Here is a 19,276-nt window from a genome sequence, read left to right on the forward strand (position 1 = left end):
ATTTTGAACAAATGGTTCAAAGAATGCAAGTAGTATTGACATCTAAGGTGGGTGTAAAATTCCAGCAAGAAAAGAATATGCACTCACACTCACTTTCCACTACAACACTAATCTGACGACCACCAAAAATATAATTTTTTTTTTATTAAAGTTGACAGAGGATACTTACAATCTTCAATTTCCTGCTTTAATAGGGTGATCTCCTTTTTCATTTTTTTTTTTCTTCATTACAATGCACATTGATGCATTTTCTGGGGGGGGGAAGAAGACTTTGGGGTCTTCATCCCCACTTGTGGCCTCTCTTCTTCCACCACACAACCCCATGTTTCATCATCTGACTCTTCAAAAGTGCTAGATTCGATGCTGTCAGATTCATGGGCATTGCCATGCAGGTTTATTGGTGCTGTTATCTCAGCAACCAACTCAGCACTGATCCGCTGAGTTTCCTCAGATACTGTTTTCTTGGCTATGGAACAACAATATAATCAAAATACAGAGCATAATTATTATTAATAGACGATAAATGTTGTATTTAACATTTGTGATGAACACTGAATACACGATGTAAAACTGTAGCCCCACACACTAATGTCTATCAACCTATCCCGTTATGCAAATGTCAATTAACAATTATTCCGCGAGCCCGAATGGACTCTGAGTCAATAGCCCATGAGGCCAGACTCAGAGGCCATGAGGGAGAGAGGAATAATTGTTTTAGTAAAATCCAACTAGTTGGTCAAAAATATCGAGACAAAACAACTTTAGCTAGCAAAACGTGATTCAGCCACCATTATTTTGGTTTTCAAAGCCGGCGCTTTTCACTACTAATGGGCTATAACATATATCCTAGTAGTAGCTCAACCAATCAGAATGCAGCATTGATAATTGACCACTAGTTGGATTTTACTAATATATATGGAGATATCCACGTTTTTAACAACTAGGGCCAAGTGATTAACCAATAGCAAGATGTAAAGCCTTCTTTTTTGTTTTGATTAGCTTCCCAAAAATATAATAACTGTATATATCTGTCTGGATTTCATACAAGGTGCCTGTACTGAGTCTCTAGAGGATCAAGTCCAAGGAGCCATTACTCACCCTCCCCACCCATGAGGCTTATGACTAGTCAATCACTTCCCCCAAGCTCTGCTAGCAGTGTTACAGATGATTATGAGTCACCGCATTGATTTGGCTGGCCTAGGCCACGGGAAAAATTCTCTGACTTTTCACTGCTTTCTGACATAAAACTGACAAAATCTCCCACCCACAGATGGGTCTAGGCCTGTGCTCTCAGCTGACACCTAGCAAGACGGCAAGCCCCCTGGTTTTTCTTCAGCCACACTGGCTTGAACATGCGCTATGCCCATGTTCAAGCTAAAACTTAGCAGGCACCTTTTAGCAAAATCACGCAGATATATTTATAATATAGATTTATAATATATAGTATAATGCCCAAAGTGACTTACACTATAATCAAATTTAGGGTAGTCAAACACTGATATTTCACACCCCTACATGTAGCTTTTCAACTGTCATGTGCATATGGATAGCAGATAGCTAAAAAAAGAGTGAGGATGTATTGGATCATTATGCTAGGTTCAGTACCCTAATGCTGGCTTCATTTTTATACACACCAATGCACACTGTACTTTCAGTGATCATTGGCTAAAATAAAAAGTATGTTAAGCAAACTTACATTTTTTTAAATGGCTTTCAACACTTCCTTTTTTCTGTCCAGATTTGTCTTTATTGCCTTCAACTGCAGAGTAATTAATAACAATTACATGGTTACAAGAATGAATTTTTTTAGAGTACATTTGTAAGAACAAGGTGTTTTACAATCTACCAAATTGGAACACCATTCAGACAATTAATAATCCAATCTCAGCAAAAAAAGCACTGGAAATTGAAACTTTACTTAAACATCTCTTTGTTTTACATAATATCTTCAAGTGATTTGTGGTAATTGCTGTGATTTAAGACATGCAATTTTGAAATAGATGCATTCCTCAAAAGTTATAACACCTCCCTTGAATAAATGCCCATCAGAATGCTAAAAGTGTTTTAATCCTGCAGTGTTTAATCATTTATGGCTGTGGTTGCTTTTCCTTTGTGCTTAATATATGAGTGTTCCATTACATAAATACCTAGCAAATCTTCTATGCTTTTATCATAAAAGAAAATGACTTTTACCTTTATGTTTTTTCTTCGGTGGTAAGGATTTTTTAACAGCTGTGAGTAATAAAAAACAATATTGGTCAAGACATACAAGTACATGAGGATTCATAATACAGTTGACAGCTCTTTTAGTTTTTACTGAAATGTACTTCTTGGTCATGATCATGTATTATTTTTATTTTAAATGCAGACTAGCTAGTTTCAAAAAAGGCCTTCATTAGTAGCATTGCCTGTACATGGTAAATCAGCAAGGAAACCTTCTAAACATCTATAAGTCAATGGATGCCCTGTTCTCATGGCTTCTTCCCTTTCTTGCCCATATATATTAATTTTTGAAGACATCATAATATTTACTTGATAAGACACTTAATACGGTTATTGCTCCCTCAAAGTCCATAATTTAACCGGGCTTGACAGTACAACATATCACAGTCGACAAAGTTAGAAATACCTTTTGCCTTCCTTTTTAATTTTTCTGCATCCAACTTCTTTTGATCTGAAACAAACAAATCATTTCAGCAAGAAGAAAATATCAAAACAGTAGATCTAAGAAATACATTCATCTAAAATAATTTTGTTTCTTTCCTTTGCTAAAGAATGTTCCCAACAATCAATGCCCACAATAAAATTATTATCCCTATAATGTAGTGAGAATGAGAGAAGTCAGGCCGACAATGTAGATAAAAAAGATTTTTTCTTTGTTCAATTTGAGCGAATAGGCAGTACACAATCTCACCCTTCTTGGTACAGCTATTGGTCAATTCATCCTCATCTTCATGTATCTCGTCTACACCCTCTGCACCATTAACATCGTAAGAATTCTCATCTGCTAAATCTAATCGAAAGAAAAAAGGCCTTATCTTAGGGGTATAATATGACCTGGATAAATTAAAACTGTCACTCACCTGCTGAAGCAGTTTGTTTCTTCCTTATCCTAGGAGTTAGTTCAGGTTCATCTAGGTTTTCTTCATTTGATTGGTCTCCTTTTAGGACCTCTTCTCTTGCTTTTGTAGCATCTTTCATTTTGTCTGTCGATATAAATGGAGACAAAAACATTTTTTTAAAAAACTTGTCACAGCGTGCTTCATTTTTACCAACTTTTCTTCTACTTGTTATTAGATTGAACAAAAAACCAACAGGTAACATTTTATTACCAGTATTATTCTATAATGTGTATTAACAGGCCTTACATTTCATGAAATAAGGCATTTATTACATACTGAGTCCTACATGTAAGCATAAATTGACGTTTGTATTACCCATCCATCGCTGTTTGATCAGCCTTGCCTTGAATAAATTAAAGTTTTTAAAAATGTATCTGACCGATTGAGGCATTATGCATGATTCATTTATCAATGAAAATAGAAATTATTTGAGGTGTTTATTCATTATCAGAACTGTGCCCAGCTGTTTTGACCGGTGGACAATAGTATAAGTTAAGTTAGGATGTAAGCTGCACTTATTAGTAAATAAGAAATAATAACGTGTAAAAGCAAAACTTACCTTTGAATTTTGCACGTTGAATAACGTAACATTTAACCAATAATTCAGTCATCATAATGACAAATCAGGTCCTTGGTCCTCAAATACCTCGCTTAAATCGATTTTCAACATAAAGCTTCCCTCTTAGCGATCGTTGCGTCGGTCTTGCTTTTTAAAAAGTCAACGGCGTTTCGAACAGCCCAGGAGTCACGTGGTTATTATGGATTACTGCTGACTACATGTGTTCGACAACCACAGTAAACGCAGGCACCCGATTCACTCAAAGGGTACTGGGTATCACCCGTAAAAATGATGCCCAAATTACCGGGTATCACCCGCCATAGTACGTACTATAGTACGACTGAGGAAGTGCTGTACCGGATGGTGCAGGATGATGGATAAAACGTGTTGTAATTGCACGTTTATCGGTCTTATTATAAAATCTGTTGCAGCACGCTGTCACTGAGGTTATATTTTAACGTGCAAAGCAGTATTTAATGGGCCGGTAGGTTGTGAAAGCCTTTATTTTGTTCATTATTTTGCCTTCGTTGTTTACCTATCCTTTCTGGTGTTGTTGACACTTTAACAGACCAGTTCGTTTGGTTGCAGGCGGGCACTGCGGTAAGCAGGAGAAGAACAGCTTAGTGCGAGCATTTCGGATGATGCCGGTGAACAGGATCGCGACGGTTTACGCATGGTTTACGACGTGGACTGATCTTTGGCAGGTATGTTGTGCAGCTTACCATTTCGCATTCGAACCTCGCTTTCAGCGATAATTAAGCCAGAAAACCTCTAGATGTAAACTTAAGCTTAACACTGATCTTCGCTATAAAAAGACTGTCAAGAGTAGACGATGTGTGTGCCAAGTTACGACAACCTGCTCTAACGACAACTTTTCTAAAGAAGGTTCGTTTTCAAAGAAGAACAGGTGTCACCTCTGTGACTCCGAAGCTGGTATTCTTCGTCGTTGCTTGGACTGCAGTGCAACAGCAAAGGTTTGCGAATCTTGTGCAATTTCACGACAAATTAGATATTTTTCATCGCCTGGAAATCCTTAAGGTACTTAAGACTAAGTTAGTCCTTGATCTAGGTACGTAAGTTGGTATAAGTTGCAATACTGAGTACGAGTTGATTGAAAATGTAAATTTCTACAGGTTCAACCCGCACTTCAAATCAAACTGTTGTAAATCCAGTCAGTCCCCCTTATGCTTTTAAACTTCATGCTAATTATTTTATTTTTGAAATAATGTACGTGGTAGGTACTAAGAGAAAGCATTTGCATTCTCAGCTGCTCTAACTGCATCTCATTGAAATGATTAAACTTGGGTAGAAACTGCTCTCAGATCCCTTTGTCAACTACGTTATTTGTCAGTCATTACAATTATCATTTTGCTTTTTTTTTCAAATTATTATCTTATTAAATTTTATATATAGAAGTTGCAGCAGACGGTCTAACATGATTTTATAAATATATACCTGCCTTAGTATCACGTGCATCCCCAGCTGCCTCTAAAAAAGCCTTGGTTTCTGTATTACTGTAGCTTGTGTGCACCACCATCACAAAGATTTTCCTTACTTCCTGTTATTCTATGGTTTTACAGATCCCATTTGAAAGCAATGTATGCATTCGAAGCTGCCCCCATTTTTGGTTTGTCATTTTCAGTAGATTTCCTTTCGAAATGGTTGAAAAACAAGTTTATTTAAACTAGCTAGTTTGCATGAAATATAGGGCTAAAAAATGCATCTTTGATCCTTGTTTCATGCTTTATGTGCCAGATTTGTTATTGTGAAAAGTGCACTTAGCATGCATTCCAGCTATTTCTACAGGCACTCCACCCAAATCATTATGGAAACAAATAATTCAACAATTAGAACGTAACAGGATTAAAAACCCCAACTGGCACTGGAGGCAACCGTTAAAACTATTAACAATCAAGGCTGCGACTAAGAACAAATCAGGCAAGTGACCACAGCAGGACTCTAACCAAGGACTGCTAGATTGCATCTTCTCTGATGTGCTTCCTTACTCAGCCAGTCACTTCCTCCTGAGTATGGCATTCCATAATTTTTGTTTACGAGGAGGACAATTATATATTCAGTTGGCCACATCTCTCTAACGGCCATTTTTTGGCGGACAGTCCATACATTCACTCTTGTTTCAACCTCTCTACAAGGGCTGCCTCTCTACAATGGCCACTTTCTTCTGTCCCCAAGGTGGCCGTTGTAGAGGGTTTCAACTGTAGTACTCTTTCATCTTACCAAGAACCCTGCAAAGTGCTTGACAGACATCAGTGCTCATGTAACATCCTGCTCTCCCTCGCCTCTTTTGTATTTATTGTTATTCCTATGATTTAAAATGTAGTGCTATAAAGCCACTCGTCAATGATTTCTTTAAGTTCAATGTAGTTGATTTACACATCTGCTTATAATGTGCATTAATTACTGTGTTTTATATATTTTTTACCCTTACAGCACATAACTTAAATATTACTCTGTTGCCTTTTTCAGTTCTGTAGTATTTCAAGTGGTTGTCAATTAACATGTTTGCAGCGGTGAAGCCAACTTTTTTTAAATTTACCAAGCTTAATCTTAGGGGTTCCACACCAACCATGCCAGAGTTGGCATTCATATGTTTTGAGTTATTTTGCAATTGAATAACTATAGCTTTTAATTTTTGATACCAAATCTTTTAGCTGTGTTTATTGTTTCCACCATGGCCCTTGTCTACCGACGAGGCAGTGTTATTGGGAGATATCAGGCTGACTTACTTTTAGATGTCAGAAACATTCACTATAAAATTATTAATCCATACACACAGGGAGTGGTGATATTGAATATGTTTTAAAATTCAAAATAATATCCTTAGCATTTCCAACCTGTGTTATATGCAGATCCCAACAAAGCAGGTATGTAGAGGAGAGAAATGCTCACAATTTACAGGATGAATTTAAGTTCCTGAATTGCAAAGTGAAACTTTGGGGAAGCAAAAACATAATACATGATGGTGTGAAAACAAAGCTGTTAACAAGAAAAAATTAAAATGAAGAATTCAATACTACTACATGTGTAACCCAGACAAATGTGCAAGTAATATTCTCTAAAAGCAATGATCAGATAAATCTGTTTTCCCAATTTCATTTTACATGCAGGTGTCTGCTACAAAAGACAAGTGATTAGAGGAAGTGAAAGAATGCACTGTCACAGAGAAGAAACCATTGAAAGAGAAGAAGAGATGTTACTCTCTGGAAGCTAGCTCACAGCTTAAATCCTTAGTGGCGTTTTACTAAACCCAAGTTTTGCAATCAATTAGCCTTCCACTGACGCAGACTTTCTTGTGGCTCATCACACAATCCTCCTCAAAGAACATGGCCTAGGAATGTCTGCATGGGAGGCTAGCTATCTGTGGGCTGGCTTGAATACATGTAATTTATATGTCTGCTACAGTCACTGTTTATGTGATTGAAATAAGTATGCAAAGAAGCTGCATTTGTGTCACCCTTATCAAAGGCACCCAAAGTTCATAAAACTAGTGCCCAAGTCATATATTGTCAAAAGAATAATATTATATTGCATTATATGGCAAAAAGATGAGTAAATGAGTTTTCAATTAAAATTGTGTCCCTTGCTTCTAGGAGCATTTCTTCTTTCTTTTGAGGATTAGGGGTACACATTTCGTAAGAAGTGTTTCATAACTGAGATTGAAAAGCAAAGCAAAACAAACAAGGGATGCAGACTTTTTAAGGCCTATTTTTTTCTGTGCCCATCCTTTGATGAACTGTATTGAATGCAAGTTTCAGATGTCAACCATCAACTTTGTTTCAAGTTAGTGGTAGAGGACAAGTTAATTATAGTGAGTAAAAAAGGTTATTTTCTATATTTTGTAGTTCTGTGTGATTCACCGGTTTATACACAAACTGTTAGATTGATGCCATATTTCAAATTGTAGAAAATGTTGTTGAGTTGTGGGTATAATTTTAAACCAAATATTGTTATGAAAGGCAAATGCATACACTTAACTTGGGGACAAATTATATTCTATTGATGTGTTTTTTACATTGTGTAAAATTACACTACAAAAAAGGCTGCCGAAACTGGCAAAGGCGGCACACTTTTGTATTTAATCTTACATTTTAAGTGTGGTATGGCCATTCCCACTTTCCTTTGGGGTTCCATCAAGTGAATTACCCGAAAGCAGATCTTTGGCTGCAAAATGAGTTTGTGGGTTGTAACTTGCCAGTCCCCATAACCGTAAGACGTACAGTGGCGGATCCAGTGAGAGGGTCGGGGCGGGGTCCGGACCCGCCCCCATCAGGCCTGTGGTTGTTTTTTATTACTTGTTTGACCCTGAAAGTTTTGCATCTGTAGGATCGCATATCACGATTCAACTTGTTGATTTTTCATTGAAACGCGCGGTACCCTTTGGCACGATTAAATTTCAGGCATATTTGAAAAATATGTAATTTTGGGAGGGTACTCTCAAATGATCTGTTCGTTTCAGGATTCCGAATCAAAGATTAAACCCTCTAATTAAAAAAAAATTCTGCATTCGCCCCTGACGTAGAGCTATCGATTTGTAATGCATCTACTGCATCGAGCTAAAAAAGACGTAACCTTGCTTCAGAAAATACGAGGAACGTAAAGGCTGGTTTTCACTAGCGACGACGGAGTCGGAGTTGTAATCACAAGCGTAGAGCTTATGATGTAATGAGAACATTGTTCTGATTCCGCTTACGACTCCGTCGCTTACAATCCGCTTATGATCCAGTGCAACACAGATTGTCGGAGTCGGATCCAGAAGCGGAAGAACTAAACCAATCACAAAGCGTGGGAACGTGCATTGTGATCGTTTTAGCCTTCTGCTTTCGCCTCCGACTCCGACAGTCTGGTTTTCACTAAAGGCTGGTTTTCACTAGTGACGGAGTCAGAGTCGGAGTCGTAAGCGGAGTCGTAAGAGCGCTTATGACCTAGTGAAAATCAAAAATTGGAGTCGTAAGCGGAGTCATAAGCGCGACGGAATCGGAGTCAGAAGAATCAGAACGTTTCCATTTTCTTCCGACTCCGCTTACGAACTCCGTCGCTTACGTTCCGCTTATGATCTAGTGAAAACCAGATTGTCGGAGTCGGAAGCAGAAGCGGAAGGATAAGCCAATCAGAATGCACGTTCCCACGCTTTGCGATTGGTTTGGTTCTTCTGCTTCTGCTTCCGACTCCGACAATCTGGTTTTCACTAGATCATAAGCGGAACGTAAGCGACGGAGTCGTAAGCGGAATCGGAACGCTGTTTTCACTAGATCATAAGCTCTACGCTTCTGATTACGACTCCGACTCAGACTCCGTCGCTAGTGAAAACCAGCCTAGAGGAGAAAGTAAAATATATTTCGGAAAATGAAACTGTTGCCTTTTGAGGGGCAACTTCTAAAGGTCAAACATTTTTGCAATGTCACATTGAAGACATCTCCCTCCCAAACTTTATTTTTTAATGAATGAGTATTCCGTTCAACAACGATAAGGGCGAGGCTAAGGAAATGTCTGACTGCTACTCCCGGAAACAGAGGATAATGCACTGGATAGCGAAACAGAATGTGATTTTGACCATATTGACAGTGCATTTTTCAGGTATTCGGGATGTTATTTCTTGTCCTTAGATCCCATGTCCTAATGCACACTTATGTGTAGAAAGGAACCAGCAAAGGCGTCAATAGAAAATCTGGAAAAATTGCGCCAGAGGGTAAGAGGGTTATTTGAAGAAAATGACGAATAATTCAAAAATGGCGAATGCCAAAGGTTTAATTAGTGAAAATTCTAAAGAGATGGCGGTTTAAAGGGGCCCCTTGAAAAGTGGCGATTTTGACAAAAATGGCGATATGGTTGGCAAAATTTCTATTGAGATGTTAACAGGGCTCTCTTGAAAAGTGTGGATTCGACGAAAATGGCGAATTTGCATACAACAATTCAAAAATGGCAAATGTGACGACAAATCACCTAAGGGTTGGCAAAAATTCAAACTTGACTCAAAAGAGATGTGGATGTTGCGTACATTTCTGGATATCCGATCTCCAAATGGCGGGGGGGGGGGAGGGGAGGTCCAGCCATTCAATACGCAAGTTGCCGTCAGCTAGTGTCCCGGGTGAATATGTAGAATGTTTGGGTTGACGTGAAATTAGTATGCTTCCCCTACTTTTCATGAAATATGGGCCACTACGCATTTCTTGCGAAATAGTTTGGGACTTGGATGATGAGCTGCCGTGAAATCGCTATGTTTCCTCTAGTTTGCAAAAAAATACTTTATGACAATGCATATACTGCATCCCATTTTATACGAAATGCGAAATAGTCCGCAGCGCTGGAATGAACTGCTGTGAAACAAGTATTTTCAGCTAATTCCCATGGATTTTCCCCGTCCTCGCGCGCCCCTCGCGCTCCCGCGCCCGAATTTCCCCTTTCCCATTTAACACCTACCCTCAGGCTTTGTACATAGTCCAGAAACGCACGCATTGGCGAAAATGGCAGAAATGGCGATTAATCGCCAAAATCGCCAAACCGTAAACAACAAAGGGTTTGTAATCGGCTCCTAGTTCAAAAAGGGTTTGAGGGCTAGTTGAAATGACTTGTGGGCTAGTACTTAATTGCTAGCTACAGCTTGCCTGAATGGCAGGCTGTAAAACTGACTTTCTTTGCACCCTAAGAGACGTCTTTAGTTATATAATTTGAAGGGGCCATTTTTGGCATCCAATTTGAATATTTGCCAAATTCTGGATATCACAAGCCCTCTGGCGATTTTCGTCTAAATCGCCAATTTCGCCAAAATCGCCAGTCCCCAAGGGGCCGCTTTTGGCATCCAACTCAAACCGTCAGAGGCTGGCGATTTTTCGCCATTTTCGCCATTGTATCCATTTCTGGACATGAATGGAGACGTACATGGAATATTTTGACAAATACGCGGTTCTTAGATCCCATTTATGATGCATGGGGGAAACTCCAGCCCTTGAAAATGAGTAGTGTTCCACTGCTTTTCCTGAAACGGATCCGGTTTAATATGCGGAGTTTTGGGGTTGCAGTGAAATTACTGTGTTTTCACTATTGACACTATTCTATCATGAGATATATTGGGCCACGACGCATTCTTGTCCCTAGATCCCATTTTCGTCGGATTGGGAAATAGTCCATCACTCAAATGAATTGCTGTGAAATCAGTGTTTTTCTAAAAACATGAAGGAGACATTATATGGAAATTACACATTTCAGGCCTGCAGATCCCATTTTGTGATGCATGGGGAAAACCCCTGCTCTTGAACGGGTTGCGGTGAAATGAGTGTTTCCTACTATTTTTCATTGAATATCCGGGTAAATCTGCGGAATTTTCGTCGGCCTTTAATTTGGAGTGTGGGCCACTATCAGGAGCTAATCGGCTCCTGCCACTACGGAGTTTTATAGTCCAGGACTTGAATAAATTGTTTCGAAATAAGTAGTGTATGTCACTCTGATCAATATAGTTTGCAGAAAATATGGTGCCAAAAACGCCTTTTTCATCCTAATTTCTTGGTATTCAATAAATGCGAAATATAGTCCAGCACTTGAATGAATTGTTTTTGCCAGTGTTTGTTGCTGTGAAATTATTGTGTTTTATGTGAGTGAAACATATTTCGTTACTTCGATGAAGTGAGGTGAAATCAGGGCCTTTCCTCTAGTTTCCATGAAATATAGGGCTAAATTTGCATTTTTGGGTCCTTGGATCCCATCTTCTAATAATCGCGAAATAGTTTGGTACTTTGATGAGCTGCTGTGAAATCAGATGTTTCCCCTAGAATTTTTGGAATATTATGGCCAATACGCATTTCGAATTCTGTCCCTGAGAATGGCTGAGATCTTCCAATTTTTTTTTTTTAAAAAAGCTATATATTCCGGCGGTTCCATAATAACTCCTCTAGTCTAGTGGGGTTAATTTAACTCCTTACAGTGGAGTTTTTTTTTTGGGGGGGAGGGGCCGGTGGGGGGAGTTTTTTTAACTCCAAAAAGGAGTTTAAAGAACTCTTTTTTAGGAGTAAAAATCACCCAGATATTGAGGAGCTGGAATAACCCCCAAAAAGGAGTTATCCTGTACCTAAAATTGTTACTCCACTTGAACAGAGTTAAAGTAGCTCCAATAAGAGTAAAAACAACCCATGTAAGGAGTAAAATAACCCTATTTTCGCAGTTATTTTAACTCCAGGCTGGGAGTTAAAACCGGAAATCTTTTTTAGGAGTAAAATTTGGAGTTAAAGTAACCCCATAAAAGGGGTTATCCTGTACCTAACATTTTGACCCTATTGTTTGAGTTATAATAACTCCCTAAAAATTTACTATGTGAATTGCTGTGAAATAAGTGTATTTCCACCAGTTTGCATGAAATATGGGCCAAATAGACGTTTTTGACGCCTAGATCCCATCTCTTTAACGAATGCGACGAACTGCCGTGAAAGCATTGTGTTTCAAAAAGGCAGTTTTGTTCCCTGCTTGGATCCCACTTTCTAATAATTTTGAAATGTTCAGTGGGCACTTCGATGAGTTAATGAATAAATCAGTGTGTGTTTTCACTAAATCCCGCCCGACTATAAAGAACCTGAGTTTTAAGAACCTGTTAGGCTAAAATTTGAAAGAGGTTCTCATTAATTCTCTAAAATCTATAAAAAGACATTCTGTGCTCTTGGGCAAATACTGAAGATAAGTCAACATTGAGGACATGTTGTGGAGACTTAGGTGCCAAGAGTGTAAAACTGTTAGAAGTGAGTGTAATTGGACAAGTCAGCAATTCAGTTCTTCTTTTTGGTATAAGATAACAACATAACATAACAACTTTATTTGAGTGTCGATGTCTTTAGCTTATAAAAACTAATTGGGGACACTGAAAAAATAGGAAAAAAAATTATAAAATGAGTTTATACATGGTATCATAAGGTGAATTTGTAATTCGCTAAAATCTAAAATTTATAAAAGGTAAAAATTTAAAAGTTAAAAGATTACGGAGTTATCCCCACTAAAATGCTAATCTGGTATGCAGATTTCAAATGAGGAATCTGTAAAGGCTAACTCAGTGAGCAACTGCAGAATCTTACTTGTGGGTTTAATTGTATTTGTCGTGGAATATTGGGGCAACTACGCATTGCTGGCCTTTAGAGCCGTTTACTTCGAGGAATAGTCCAGCATTTCGATGCGCTCAGTGAAATCAGTGTATTTTCACTAACTGCCATCAAGTACAGCTGTCAAATAGTGGTTTTTCGTGCACATTATGTAAAGTATTCCATATTTCTCTAGGAGCAGGGATAACAAGCTGAAGGGGATGTCAGAAGTTTCGATTTTTTCACTTGTGTAGGAAAGTTTAATGCTCAATACTCAAGGTCAGTTAACTCATCTCTGCAGTTAATTAATACGCTCCCTGCATTTGCGACAATAAAGTAAAGAGGGCCGAAGGCCCGAAGGTGCGGCTTAACTAAGGGATCAACTCTTAACCGCGGCTACTGCGCCTTCAGAAAAACATATTTTGCTAAAAACATTTTTATTTTACGATTCAAATCACATTGATCTTAACATCCTGAAATATACTTCATTTTAGGCAAACAGTAATCAAGTCTCTCTCTTGAATTTGCCCATCCTTAAAATTACCAGTCCATCCCATCATGTATGTCATTGGCCCACATGGTTTGGGATGATTGCGCATTTAGAATTAAGACCAGATTTTCATTTTAAACGTTTCTGTTATACGATTCCGATCTTTTTGGTCTTATTAATATTGAAATAAAGTTCCTTTTACCCGCAATGTAATCAAATGTATTTCTCGAATTTCCCCGCCCTAAAAATGACGTGACCCTGGATGAATTCTTGAATTCGCCATTTTCTCATAGACCGTGATGAACCCAAAATTTTGCACAACCATTGTTTCCAGTCTCTCCTGGGTATTACAGTCGTCCCAAGATAAATTTAAGACAATGGTTATGTAAAATTTTTAAGGGGTAAACAAGTCGTGCAAGGTCTATGAGAAAATGGCGCATTCAAGAATTCTTCACTTTGCGCCTTCAAAAGATCAGTTTTTTTGTTTAAACGCTCATATGATACGATTCCGAACAGTTTCATATTAATATCATATAAATAGACTTCATTTGGGGGAAACTGTAATAAAATTTCTTTCTCGAATTTGCCCGCCTTAAAAACGCCCGTCAATCGGCATCCTATAGGACCCTATAGGATGTCAAACACGCTGCACTCGCCATTCCAAAATTCTTTACTTTACCCTTCGGAAGGCAAGATTTTTGCTTAAAACGTTTCTATTGCACGATTCGGAACAGTTTGATTTGAATATAATCGAAATACACTTCATTTGGGGGGAACTGCAATAAAATTTCTTTCTCGAATTTGCCCGCCTTAAAAACACCCGTGAATCGCCATCCTATAGGATGTCACACACGCTACACTTGTCATTCAGAAATTCTTTACTTTGGGCTCTTGGAAGACCAGATTTTTGCTTAAAACGCTTCTATTACACGATTCGGAGCAGTTTGATCTGAATATCGTAGAACTACACTTCATTTGGGGGGAACTGTAATAAAATTTCTTTCTCGAATTTGCCCGCCTTTAAAACGCCCGGGAATCGGCATCCTATAGGATGTCACACGCTACACTTGCCATTCAGAAATTCTTTACTTTGGGCTCTTGGAAGACCAGATTTTTGCTTAAAACGCTTCTATTACACGACTCGGAACAGTTTGATGTGAATATCATAGAAATACACGTCATCTGGGGGGGGAAATGTAATAAAATTTCTTTCTCGAATTTGCCCGCCTTAAAAACGCCCGTCAATCGCCATCCTATAGGATGTCACACACGCTACACTTGCTATTCAGAAATTCTTTACTTTGGGCTCTTGGAAGACCAGATTTTTGCTTAAAACGCTTCTATTACACGATTCGGAAAAGTTTGATGTGAATATCATAGAAATACACGTCAACTGGGGGGGAAATGTAATAAAATTTCTTTCTCGAATTTGCCCGCCTTAAAAACGCCCGTGAATCGCCATCCTATAGGATGTCACACACGCTACACTTGCCATTCAGAAATTCTTTATTTTGGGCTCTTGGAAGACCAGATTTTTGCTTAAAACGTTTCTATTACACGATTCGGAGCAGTTTGATGTGAATATCATCGAAATACACTTCATTTGGGGGGAACTGTAATAAAATTTCTTTCTCGAATTTGCCCGCCTTAAAAACGCCCGTCAATCGGCATCCTATAGGATCTCACACACGCTACACTTGCTATTCAGAAATTCTTTACTTTGGGCTCTTGGAAGACCAGATTTTTGCTTAAAACGCTTCTATTACACGATTCGGAGCAGTTTGATCTGAATACCGTAGAACTACACTTCAATTGGGGGGAACTGTAATAAAATTTCTTTCTCGAATTTGCCCGCCTTTAAAACGCCCGTGAATCGGCATCCTATAGGATGTCACACACGCTGCACTCGCCATTCCAAAATTCTTTACTTTGCGCCTTCGGAAGACCAGATTTTTGCTTAAAACGTTTCTATTGCACGATTTGGAACAATTTGATGTGACTATCATAGAAATACACTTCAATTGGGGGGAACTGTAATAAAATTTTTTTCTTTAAATTTGCCCGCCTTAAAAACGCCCGTGAATCGCCATCCTATAGGATGTCTGCACGCGCTGCACTCGCCATTCCAAAATTCTTTACTTTGCGCCTTCAGAAGACCAGATTTTTGCTTAAAACGTTTCTATTTCACGATCCCGAACAGTTTGATGTGAATATCATCGAAATACACTTCATTTGGGGGGAACTGTAATAAAATTTCTTTCTCGAATTTGCCCGCCTTAAAAACGCCCGTCAATCGGCATCCTATAGGATCTCACACACGCTACACTTGCTATTCAGAAATTCTTTGCTTTGGGTCCTTGGAAGACCAGATTTTTGCTTAAAACGCTTCTATTACACGATTCGGAACAGTTTGATGTGAATATCATAGAAATACACTTCATTTGGGGGGAACTGTAATAAAACTTCTTTCTCGAATTTGTCCCCCCTTAAAAACGCCCGTGAATCGGCATCCTATAGGATGTCACACGCGCTGCACTCGCCATTCCAAAATTCTTTACTTTGCGCCTTCGGAAGACCAGATTTTTGCTTAAAACGCTTCTATTGCACGATTCGGAACAGTTTGATTTGAATATCGTCGAAATACACTTCAATTGGGGGGAACTGTAATAAATTTTTTTTCTTCAAATTTGTGCGCTTTTAAAACGCCCGTGAATCGGCATCCTATAGGATGTCACACACGCTACACTTGCCATTCCAAAATTCTTTACTTTGCGCCTTCGGAAGACCAGATTTTTGCTTAAAACGTTTCTATTACACGATTCGGAACAGTTTGATGTGAATATCATAGAAATACACTTCATTTGGGGGGAACTGTAATAAAATTTCTTTCTCGAATTTGCCTGTCTTAAAAACGCCCGTCGTATCAGCATCCTATTAGACGTGAGCCAGACCGCACTCCCGAAACCCAGAATATTTCATTTTCCGTGTTGAGAACTACAATTGTTTACTAAAGACGTTTTATCTCAAATCACGGATGGATTTTAACCCAACACAATGAAGTAAAACTTCACTTTGAGCAATTTAACTTCGCCCTATTCGTTACTCGTCCTCGAGTTATGCGGAATGAGCTGGAATTGTTTGAAAATTTGCGTTTTTTATATCAAATAGTCGTGAATATTTTAGTCTTTCAATTTCTGCTGTATCAAAGAGGCGGAATTGTATTTATTTTATCTAAAATATAACGGTTACTTGCACAGATAGTTGTGTAGCCTATGGACCGCCATATTGCCCGTACTATAGTACGTAATTCAGCGGGTGATGCCCGCGTAATTTGGTGCATTTTCAGCGGGTATCACCCATAGGGGTTGCGTGAATCGGGTGACGCAGGAGGGCCGAGAACTGATAAACAGGACAATTTTTTGACGAGCGCACCGGTCAATAGGAAGCATTCGGACATTTTACGCGAACGATATTAAAGCTAAGGAAATACGCAGTTACAACTTAATACAGCTTTGATAGACATATTTCAAAGCCGCGTGTCACATCATGACGGAGACCAGTAATGGTCTTACGAATGGTAAATTCTACTTTTAAAAGGACAATTAAAAACTACAATTAAAACTCCAAGGATCAAAAGATCGCTTCAGCGGTGGGAGCGGGGTAGTTATAATTCGGCAGAGGATATGGCAGAAAACACCACAAAATATACTCCACAGCTCGTTACAAAACGGTTTGTACTGAAAAAGAGGGCTTACCATGAAGAGAACTTATCATCCCATACCACATTTCCTGTTCAAATTGCATCTGACACTTGGAGTCGGGAGCCACGCCGCCATCAATAACCAGCTTCTTTATTGGAAGAGCTTCAACCTGTTCCTCCGGCAATAGAGAAGATCCTATTCTGTTCCATATCACAACTGCGAATGGCATCTGCCAGTAGAAGAATAAGCTACGGTGAGTTAACTTACTTAATCAAGATGTCTCAGTACAGTGCTCAATACGAATTTCACTGTGAATATATGCATGTGTCCAGTCGGCGATTGGTACTTCATTTCGTTCCATGGTTTGATTGTTCTCCAAGCAAGATTAACGATATTTATGTTTTGATCGTCCCACGTTTAAAAAGGCTAGAAAAAGACTCTTACTTGAGAAGAAAGACGTTCTGGACAAGAGTTTATGAAAAGGATTTACAATACATTTCCCCGAATCTAATAGTGGCGCTCGACACGAATACTTTACCAGATAAAGCCAAAACAACCGCACACATCGAGCTATGAAATAACATTGACAAGAGCAATTTGAATATTTCTCTTACCTCGAAAAAGGACACTTGGACGTTTAATAGCAGATCAGAACAGCTCAATAAAGACTGATGTGGTATTTCGACGCTCCACGACAAGAATGTGATAGCACATGAGAGTTGCCGCGCAAGGAGGTTGGTTTTGATCAGGGCGGATAAAGGTTGGGCGGTGAAACCAGCGCTCCGCTCTTCATTTAAAGTGTGATGCGGAGTAGGACTGGCACGAGCGCTCTTTCCGCGCTTCCGGTGCGCTTGAAGGCCGGCGAAATTTTCCTTTTTGCAAACCGGAAATCCTATCTTCTTTCTGTAATTTCAGGCTACAATGTTAAATAGATAAATTCGTTTCAGAACAATATCAGTAAACAGTTTCATATGTTCGTGTCTGTACATCTATAAGTCAAACTTGTTGGTCGTATAATGCCAAAATTTGAGTTTAATTTGAAAGTGTTGAATACCTCCTCGTTCCACTAAATATCACCTAATCGTCTTTCGCCGTTTCGTTTGCAAAAGCTTAACACTTCTTAACCTCAATTTTTACATATGTTAAAGGGGGATAAATTTTATATAACATAACAAAAAATTAGATTGATATATATTGATATAGTGGCGTTGTACTTCTTCAAACTTTGCTTCTCGGGTGCAACGCGCCATCGCCATTCGCGCAATGCGTTGCAAATCTGGCAACCGCATGTAAACAAAATTTATTGAGGTTAGTTGTAAGGTTTTTTCTCCGTTTTTCTCTCTAAAACAAAACAAGGTAAACAGTAAAAACTGAGGGGAAACTAATTTTGAAGTTTCGAAGAAACAGAAAGACGTATGAGATATTTTTTTTTTCACAATTAAAAAGAAGGATGATGGTGATTGAAATTAGCATACTTTCGCCTTGCACGAGCTGCACGCATTTATAAAATACACGTCATCGAGGGGATGAAACACGATCTGCTGTCTTTTAGTTTTGCCATGGATGACATGGATGAGATTTCCTTCGTGGTTTAGACAGCACTTAGTTGTTTTTGTTTTGGAATAACATCGACGTTGGCGAGTAGCAGAACGAAAATATAATTCAGTGGTAGAGTCATGGAAGTAATAAATGAAACCCTTTGAAAGGAGATGTTTGTCTACTCCAACTATAAAACCTCCCGCAAAAAATAGCAACATTTGCCTCTCGGAGACAGCGTACCAGCACAAAGGAACGAGGAAGAAGTGCAAGAAAACAAATCAAGCCGCCATAATTCAGTGACAGCGGCAGTGTCTAATGTACAAACCACATCCCAAGCCCTGACCGACGTCGAAAACAAGCGAATAAACAAGCGACATTTCTAAGTAGAGTCCCAATCCACTGCATCACACCTTTTTGCTCGGACACGCTCGTTTCACCGCCCAACCTTTATCCGCCCTGGTTTTGATGCAAACAGCCCGCGCTTTTTTGTGATTGGTTCTTTTCTTGTAATCCTCATTTCACGAGGGAAGCACGAGAAGACCATACAATGCGCTTACGCGCCATGAGCGGAGTCGCGGAGAGAAAACAAGATGTCTTTCACGCGGGAAACGTTACATGGCTTGGATCTGAACGAGCGTCCGAGTCCAATTAAAAAGAGACTCGGTGACCTGACAGTTCGAGAGAGTAGTATATTAGCAGATAACGATTATGTGGATATACGATTAGAAACAGACCTCGAAAACAAGCGGAAAAGGAAAAAGACTCACTCCTCGAAGCCACCAGAATCTCCT

The 19,276-nt window shown here is 39.0% G+C and overlaps 1 protein-coding gene across 1 annotated transcript; it reads right to left on the reverse strand.

Moving 5' to 3' along the window:
- Positions 1-227: 227 nt before the first annotated feature.
- LOC140948031 (uncharacterized) lies at positions 228-17,403 on the reverse strand. The gene is made up of 8 exons (XM_073397247.1): positions 17,391-17,403; positions 17,001-17,175; positions 3,084-3,206; positions 2,915-3,013; positions 2,630-2,674; positions 2,194-2,232; positions 1,697-1,759; positions 228-466 (listed from the first exon to the last, which is right to left on the reverse strand). The coding sequence occupies exons 2-8, from the start codon at positions 17,173-17,175 to the stop codon at positions 228-230; spliced, it is 783 nt and encodes a 260-aa protein (XP_073253348.1). The 5' UTR covers positions 17,391-17,403.
- Between the last annotated feature and the right edge of the window lie 1,873 nt (positions 17,404-19,276).

Source organism: Porites lutea, chromosome 9 (genome assembly GCF_958299795.1).
Source record: "Porites lutea chromosome 9, jaPorLute2.1, whole genome shotgun sequence".
Classification (NCBI taxonomy): Eukaryota; Metazoa; Cnidaria; class Anthozoa; order Scleractinia; family Poritidae; genus Porites; species Porites lutea.

What these genes read in the sequence shown, in the direction of transcription:
- LOC140948031 (XM_073397247.1), bottom strand. Translation starts at nt 17,175, where the DNA reads ATGCCATTCGCAGTTGTGATATGGAACAGAATAGGATCTTCTCTATTG. An exon ending in GAAACAAACTGCTTCAGCAG is followed by an intron (nt 3,014 to 3,083) that starts GTGAGTGACAGT and finishes TCTTTCGATTAG; the next exon opens with ATTTAGCAGATGAGAATTCT. An exon ending in CAATAGCTGTACCAAGAAGG is followed by an intron (nt 2,675 to 2,914) that starts GTGAGATTGTGT and finishes TGTTTGTTTCAG; the next exon opens with ATCAAAAGAAGTTGGATGCA.